This window comes from Cyprinus carpio, chromosome A12 (genome assembly GCF_018340385.1).
Source record: "Cyprinus carpio isolate SPL01 chromosome A12, ASM1834038v1, whole genome shotgun sequence".
NCBI classification, from domain to species: domain Eukaryota; kingdom Metazoa; phylum Chordata; class Actinopteri; order Cypriniformes; family Cyprinidae; genus Cyprinus; species Cyprinus carpio.
The window spans coordinates 10,520,179-10,529,378 of record NC_056583.1 but is presented as its reverse complement, the minus strand read 5'-3'; the positions used below and the strand labels follow the sequence as shown (position 1 = coordinate 10,529,378).

At 33.5% G+C, this 9,200-nt stretch overlaps 1 protein-coding gene across 1 annotated transcript; it reads left to right on the top strand.

The window, feature by feature from the left end:
* The first annotated feature begins 6,765 nt into the window (after positions 1–6,765).
* LOC109048098 (ATP synthase mitochondrial F1 complex assembly factor 2-like) lies at positions 6,766–9,194 on the top strand. Its single transcript, XM_019065783.2, has 8 exons — positions 6,766–7,153; positions 7,237–7,281; positions 7,384–7,532; positions 7,843–7,940; positions 8,102–8,182; positions 8,263–8,375; positions 8,491–8,606; positions 8,708–9,194. The coding sequence occupies exons 1-8, from the start codon at positions 7,018–7,020 to the stop codon at positions 8,843–8,845; spliced, it is 876 nt and encodes a 291-aa protein (XP_018921328.1). The 5' UTR covers positions 6,766–7,017; the 3' UTR covers positions 8,846–9,194.
* Positions 9,195–9,200: the final 6 nt, after the last annotated feature.

The window sequence follows — 9,200 nt, the reverse complement described above, 5'->3', positions numbered from 1 at the left end:
CCTGTAACAGTTACGTATCAGGAAGGTGAACTTACCAGGGAAATAAAACTGATTGACAGCACATACACCTTCTATAATTAGTCATAGGACTATTAAAATAGTTGTGCAACTAAGGCATTAAGACTACTCAGGAATTAAACATGTCTAACGTTTGTCATTATTTTTGGAACCTTATAGAGATATCAGCTGATTTGGTCAAACCCTTGCAGCTCGACATCGGTCAATATTATGGCATGAGTGGAACTTAACTTAACTTAAATTCTGCTAGTTTCCTCACACAAGAATTTGCTCATTAGTTAATATATATATATATATATATATATATATATATATATATATATATATATATATATATATATATACACACACACAGGTGCATCTCAATAAATTAGAATGCCGTGGAAAAGTTCATTTATTTCAGTAATTCAACTCAAATTGTGAAACTCGTGTATTAAATAAGTTTAATGCACACAGACTGAAGTTGTTTTAGTCTTTGGTTCTTTTAATTGTGATGATTTTGGCTCACATTTAACAAAAACCCACCAATTCACTATCTCAACAAATTAATTTTGCTTTAATTACTGCCTCAGTTCGGCATGGCATGGAGGTGATCAGTTTGTGGCACTGCTGAGGTGGTATGGAAGCCCAGGTTTCTTTGACAGTGGCCCATCTGCATTTTTTGGTCTCTTGTTTCTCATTTTACTCTTTACAATAACCCATAGATTCTCTGTTGGGACATATATGTATACATATATATCACTCAAGTAAATACATTAATTTATACCAAAAAACAAACCAAAAGTTTTTATGGATTACATCAAGTAGAACTATCTCAGAGTAATAATAGACCCAAAAAGTAAAATTTGCTGAAAATGTACTGAGCTTCAGGTCATCCAAGATGTAGATGAGTTTGTTTCTTCATTGGAACAGATTTGGAGAAATTACATCACTTGCTAACCACTGGATCCTCTGCAGTGAATGGGTACCGTCAGATTGAGAGTTCAAACATCTGATCAAAAACACCACAATAATCCACAAACTACATGACTTTAATTAACATATTGTGAGGTGAAAAGCTGTGTTATAAGAAAAAATCTAAAGTATTTTAACTTTAAACTAACGCGTTTGGCCAAAACACAAGACATACATAATCCATGATAAAGCTTCCTCCAGTGAAAACTTCCATCCCCTGTAGTCCTCCCATCCAGTGGTGAGCAAGTGATGTAATGCTAAATTTCTCCAAATCTGTAAACCTCTTCCTCTGAAGAAACAAACTCATCCACGTCTTGGATGGCCTAATTCTACGAGAATAGCATGGTCCACACCACTAGACTTTTAATAAATGGATTATAAAAGAGAACGCAGATATTTTGTTAATAGAATGAAAAGTGGTCTTAACACCAAGCATTACAGTAAGCATTTCCTAGCAAGGATGTTTGATAATGTATTTTAAATTAAATTAAATAAAAACATATTGCACAACCTGCACAAAAGGCCATTGTCCAAAGTCATCCAAGTTGCTCTTTCTTTAAAGTTACACCCAGCAAGGCAATGTTGTTATTACAGTAGCCCATATTTATCATGTTTCATGTAAAAGAATTTTGAGAGATTGTAGAAGGAAGGATGGATTGAATATCAATGCTTGCCTCGGAGCATGAAAGTTTTCATGTAGTACCGTAGATAAGACAAACAATTGTGGAAAGCTTCTTCCTGGTTCATTCTTAGCAGTAAATAATCCGACCCCACAATTCAGACAATTTGTGTGTTGTTTTGACTCATGAACTCTTTTAAATAGGACAGGAGGCATTTGAGGGCTTCTGTGATCTGAGGTATGATGTTGCTAAGTGACCCTTGAACTCTTTATGTCTTAGAACTGTATAACGTTTACTGTGGCTAAGACAAATGTCTAAATTAGTTGAATGGACATTGCATTTGTTTACTTTTTAGAACCTTTTTACATTCACTGAATCAACAGGAGTGTTCCATTATTGATTTCATCTCTCTTGTTAAGCACAAAACTTCCACCTATATGCTTTATATAACAATTCAACAATTCAAGATTAATTTTTTCTGCATTCATTATCATTATCATTATTTATTTTTTTATCTTTCACTTTTAGATAAGATTTGTTTACCATTTTTGGTAGTGTGTAGCTTATAACATCAACTGTCCTTGTACTTGACATTCCTTTACACAGCTGAGTGATAATTTAGAGATTTCAAAACAACAAGCAAAAAAATAAAAAATAATAAAAGAACAAAAAGATAAAAGATATTTAAGCATGAAGTATCACAACCATCCCGAGTCTCACAGATTCTAACTCTCTGATAGTGATTACATGCTATTTTTACTTTGACTACTTTACTTTGACATTCGCTTTTTATTTTGACATTTTGTTTTTTATCATCCATACTCCAGCTTAATTTCTCTACATGATTTATTTTAAAATACCAAAATATATTCTTGATTCATGATTATTGTATCTTGTATCTCCGATTATCATGAAATTTGAACCAGATCATCTTTCGAACTCCTCCTAGATCGTTAGTCCGATTTTCACCAAATTTGGCTCGGATCATCTTCAGACCAACTGGCAAAAAGTTATGGATTTCGTGTTGATACACGAAACGGTTTTCGTTTAGCGCATGAACGAATTTGCTGGAAAGATGCCAAACTGCATCTGAGGGCTGTATCTCAGCATATTTACACCAAACTTTGTATGTGCCATTGTCACCTCACACTGACCACGGCACAGCACAACTTATTGGCAAAGAGTAATAAACCGTTCATTAACCTTTAATTATGAAATTTCCAAAAATGCTAATAACTTTTGATTGCATTAGGCTATTGTAATGAAACTGGTCTCAAAATATTCCTTGGGTCGTGCCGACAACAGACATACCAATTTTAGAAGGAAATCAGAACTCCCTGTCCGCCATTTTGATTTATGTTATAAACCTACTTTTTCTAACTCCTCCTCAACTGTTGGTGCAATTTTCACCAAAATCGAGTCAGATCATCTTCAGACTATGCTGACAAAATGTTATGCATTTCGTGTCGATTAACAAAACCGTTTTCATACAGCACCGTTACAAATTTTCGACATGGTGCCAAAATGAGCCTGAGGTTCTTTGCAAAGCTTTGACATAATGAAAACAAACTTTGTGTCTGCCATTATCACCTCACACAGAACACACCAAGATGATTTGATTACAGCGCCACCTGTTGGTCAAAAGTGATAAGACAATAAATCATGCTACTAGAGGCTGTATTTATGATTTTTCAGCCATTTCAATTACAATCATCCTAAAATTGCTTTTATTGCTCATTGTTGCATTTGGTCTGATGCTCCATGCCATGCTTAGCTCCTCAACTTGCCACTGGAGTGCTTGGCCCCGTAAAGCTATATTTGTATCTATGTTTGTTCAGTATCGGCCACAATAAATGTATTTTGAGACAAAATAAGCTAGTACTTTTTCAGCACAATCAGTGATCCTGATCCAGATTTTCTATTAGTTTGTTAACATCTGGTTAACACCCTCTATTGATCAAACATTTCTAACACATTATTCACTAACAGTTACTCCAGAAATGAAAACATCTTTTGTTGCTTTTGTATTCTTTATTAGCAGGTGTGAACGTAAGTTTTTCAGTCTGGTTCTCATGAGAGCACCTGGAGATTTGGTTTGGTGCTCACACTGCACATATAGTGTGACCTATTAAATATAATTATGAAAAAAGAAATCATAATAATAAGAATGTAATTGCACTTTATTTATTTAGTTTTTCAAAAATCAATAATAAATTGTTTTATGATTAAATAAAAATACAATTATTTTATAGTACACCTAAAAATACAACGCTTGAATTTACATTTATTTATTTTTCCTTTTTACTGTTTGATTTCTTCATATGAATTTTCATCATTTTAAAACTTAAAATCAGTAAGCTTTTAGTTTGGCAGGTTGCCAGTTTTGCATTTTGCTGTGAAACCGGCAGCACATAGCCTAGGTTTATGGTTTCAGTTTTAAATGAAATCCTATACAGTATTACAGTTAGTCTAAACGGTGAATGTGCATAAACAGCTGTCAGCCATGTGCACCTGCACACCACTTTATGTGCACCCCTGTTTATAAGCTATTTTGACAGTATGTTAGTTAACTTAGAATGAATTATGTTACAATTATACATAATGTAATATTTATTTAGTCAGCACCTAAAACTATTGTAAAACTGTAGTGTTAGATAGAAAAGTAATAGAATAGAAAGAGCTAGTGTTATAGGGTCAATTATAATTATTATTTTTTATATAATAATTAAAAAGAAAAAAGAAGATAGAATAGAAATAGAATAGAGAGTTCTAGTGTTAAATTAAATAAAAATAAAAAATAAATCTAACAATATGTAGGCCTATTATAAATTCAATGTCTCTGTTACTTACTTAGTGGAGAAGAGAGGCTGGAAGAGAAGTATCCTCAGCTTAACAGAGCTACTCACACCAAAAAAACTAAAAAGAGAAAAGATGTTTGTTTGGAAAGCAGTTACAATTTTAAAGTTACATTTGTATTTAAATTAAAGAATGAAATCATTTACCTGTTGAGAGTGTGTTAACAGTCAGTCTGAGCTCCAGAAAATCAGTAATTGACAGTTACAGATTTAAAAAACAAAAAGGGTGGGAATAAAGAACACTAAACTCTAACACAAAGAACCATTACAGCATAAAAGTGTTCTTCAGGTTCTAAATAGAACTGTTACTACATGTAAAGAACCTTTTTTAGAGTGTGCGTTGGTTAGATCCAGGACACAGCACTTAAAGGCAAAATTTTTGATTTTCATTTTTTTATTTGTGTTTTAATGTTTTTGTTCAAGCAGTGAATTTTAATATGTGATTGTTTTAATAAACATTCATTTTTAAATTGGTTTATTTGTGCTCTCCGTTATAATTAGTTAACAAAAATCTTTTGTCATGGTAAAGGGATACTCCACCCCAAAATTAAAATTTTGTCATTAATCACTTACCCCCATGTCGTTCCAAACCCGTAAAAGCTCAGTTCGTCTTCAGAACACAATTTAAGATATTTTGGATGAAAACCAGGAGGCCTGTGACTGTCCCATAGACTGCCAAGTAAATAATACTGTCAAGGTCCAGAAAAGTATGAAAAACATCGTCAGAATAGTCCATCTGCCATCAGTGGTTCAACCGTAACGTTATGAAGCGACGAGAATACTTTTTGTAAGCGAAGAAAACAAAAATAACAACTTTATTCAACAATTCCTTTGTAATCAGTCTCCTCTGTGTCTCTCCATAGCTCTGTATGCTGCGTATGCTCTTCTGTATCATCCGTGCCACAAGGACGCGCTGTCCATGTATCCATGTGGCTTGAAAAGATGACTTGAAAGTTTACTGATTGATTGAGTAAGTGGATACAATATTTAATCCAAAGTTATGTCAACAAAACAACATTAAGTTAAATTTTCTTTTAAAATATTTGTTGAAACAACAAAATCACTATCTTTGTAATAACTGAAATTCTTAGTTTCAATGACCTCACAATTTTAAGGCAACCAGGTTACTTACTTTTTTAAGTTAGACCAACAAATCATTTTTTACAGTGCGTGCAAGCAAGGAAATGTGTTTCGTAATCCTTACTGAAGAATGTGGTTGGTTATTCCTGTAAAGCGAGTACATGTGTCGAACATGACAGGTTTTCACTTTCTAAATGACGCTGTGATACAGCTGTTTCACGCTTCTGTAAAGTATTTTAATCTTCATATTCTCACACAAGTAGTCCTGCATGGTAACTGCTGAAGTAGTACTAGTGCTCAGATCAGCAAAGCTCAACAAATCAATTCAAAACGTCAAAAACAGCTATTTTTATTTATTTTGTCAAATCTACTGTTGAAAGTTTTTGGGTTGGAAAAATTGTATGTTTTTTCTCTTATGCTCACCGATGCTGCATTTGTTTAACTATTGTCACTTTTGGTCAATTTAATGCATCCTTGCTAAATAAAGTATTACATTTTTTTCTTTCAAAAATGCAGATTTTATTGAACCCATATTTTTGAATGCCAGTGAATATTTTCCCCCAGGACAGGTTTCCTTTTTGATGATTTGTTAATTGCGTTTAATATATTACAATTTCAATAAAACATTTGGAATGGGTTTGTAAAATCTGACTAAACATGCTTAGCCTGAGTTTGTGTTGAATTTACAGTTTTGAACAGCAAGCGTCACCAGCGCGTGGTGTTTCGAGCGCTTCGAAACAGTGCAACATATTTCTAAGAGATTCATAAAAGAAGAGTTATCTAGCCGAATTAGAAATTCAGCAAAACCTAAAAACTATTTATAATTTGATAAACAAGAAAGCTTAAACATCAATACATTATAATAAGACACAAACATAATAGCTTAATACATACACAAACATTAATACAAATTGTGTGTGTGTGTGTGTGTGTGTGTGTGTGTGTGTGTGTGTGTGTGTGTGTGTGTGTGTGTGTTTTAATATAATTGTAATTTTATAGATATTTTAATGGTCTACTGTTGTAAAATGTTGAGTGATTTAAAAAAGGTAACCTAGCCTAATAAAATTCTCTTAAAAAGGTAATCTATTAAAAAGAATGTCACAAATCAATATTTTCAAAAATATTGTTTTATGAAATATCATTTAAAAAATCAGAAATCAAATAAAATATAAAAAGTGGGTAAAACAAACCATACAATTGGAGCTTTAAGGACTTTTATTATGAATTGTACTTTACGATCCTTGTGTAAGTCACAGTCACCAGCTTCACGCTTTGGTTTCTCGTTGCTGCATGCTGTGACATCTCCTGTCAAAGTATTTATTTGCTCTTAAATAATTGAGTTAACTTTGATTGTACTTAATACCTGTGTTTTTCTGTTAATTCTAAAACGTGAACGATGATTTGTCAAGTTAGCTATAACGCCTGATCTAACCTTGACTAAATGGTTCATGACTCTTTACTTTAATAGGAATACATAACGTTTTAAACATATGATGTTGAGGAATATTTGTAGGTATCAAAGGCAGTTTGGCCAGGTCATTTGGCCATTTTCTTTTCCTCAAGGGCAGCATGTTCCTAGTTTATCAACACACCTACAAAAGGCAAAATATGCCAGTGGTACAACAGGTAAGATCATCACAGAAAGGTATAGAAGCACAAATCTAATGTATTGATACTTGATCTCTTGTTCTTTAAATCGGGTTTTACAGAGAGAAAAAAGTTCTACGAGAATGTCTCGATTGCTCAAGGTGAAGGTGAGCATCATTCAGTGTTGGTGCCCATATAACACATCTGCATTATAAAAAAGAAACAGGTTTTGAACAAGATAAAGAAGATACTCCTTGTGTTGTCTACAGGGGGCCTGTTTGAAATAAACCTTGACAAGCGAAAGCTGAAGACTCCAGGTGGAAAGCTGTTCACTGTGCCTAATGAAGCTCTTGCCATAGCTGTTGCGACAGAGTGGGACGCTCAGAAGGACACACTAAAGTTTTACACTATGCACTTAGTAAGCCATTATGATTAAATAAAGTTAGAGTTCCTAAATTGTATATATTAATTATATGACCAGCCAGTGATATTTTGAAGTGGGATATAGAGTACATGCAACTTTATCTGCATACATACAGTATACTCACAAAAAGTGATGCATCACAAAATGTGAACTATATTATCATCCTGCTCTAATCTGCTTAATGTGACTATATTGCATGAAGATATAAATATTAACATCATGATGTTATGTAAAGCTGATTTGAATCTGTATATTTTGTGAAAAGCACTGTACTTATAAAAATGGGTTATTTTCATCCATACAGACCACCCTTTGCAACACAGCGCTTGATAACCCAACACAAAGGACGAAGGAACAAATGATCTCAGCAGCTCTTAAGTTTTTGGAGACTGACACAATCTGGTATTTTGAGGCTCACTTGATGGCATTTAATTAATTAAACCAAGATTTATATAACATTATTGTGTTATGTAATTGCAGTAATGGTAAATGGTATTAGGTTTACATCTAATACATCTGTTTATAGTTTTATGTTTTCATTAAATCAGATACCCTTGCTGTAGTTACAGAGTAGAAGAACCTCCAGGTCTTGTGGAACTTCAGAGAAATGAATGGGACCCTGTAATGAACTGGATAGAACAAAGGTCATTTTGGCTAGATTATGTAATAGTCACAATACATAGCCACAAAACAAATGGTGTATATGAACATTTTGTTATTTTAGGTACAATGTAGTAATTGGCTCGTCCTCCAATATAATGGGCCCTCAAATCCCAGAGGAGACTAAGGAGACGTTTCAACAGCACCTTAATTCCTACAATTTATGGTCTATGACAGGTGAAGATACTGTGGTGGCTTTTGCATTTTATGTAAATTGACATTTTTACATAAGATTTTGCATCTTTTGTGAATAAGCCTGTTTGAACAGTGGAGGGTTTTTTTGCTTCTGCAGGGCTTGAGTATGTGATCACTCAGCTGAAATCGCTGGTCTTGTCCTTTGGGCTGATTGACAGACACCTCAGTGTGGAACAAGCTGTTGTCCTGTCCAGACTTGAAGAGGAATACCAGGTATGGTAGATTTGAGTGTGTTCCGACTGTTTAATACTAATTGCTTGGTACCATTTTGTCCATATTAATGATAACTGTAATGATCTTATGTTCTGTCTTAGATCCAGAGATGGGGAAATGTGGAATGGGTCCATGATTATGACATGTACGAGTTGCAAGCACGAACAGCTGCTGGTGCAATGTTTGTGCATCTGTCTTCAGAAAGCACAGCTGTCAAGAGAAAAATTTTACATGACTGATAGGGCCAGAAAGGCACTGTTTGAGATTGAAATTTTTTTTTTTCCTTGTGTGTGTGTGTGTGTATATATATATATATTAGTAAGCTGCAGTGACACCAGTTACCTAACTAGTAAAATTCTGTTGCTGTCTAGTTATGTTTTGAGTAATAATATAGATGTCATGATGTCATATGAAGGTCATGATATGTATTTTTAGTTCAAACATCTGCCACATGGAAAAACTGTAAATACAAAATCCCAGTATTTTAATGCCAAAGCTGTGAAACGGTTTAGCTAATGTAATTCGTAATTAAATTAATGTAATGTAATTAAACTAAATAAATAAATAAAACGTTTTGATAAATTGTAATCATGT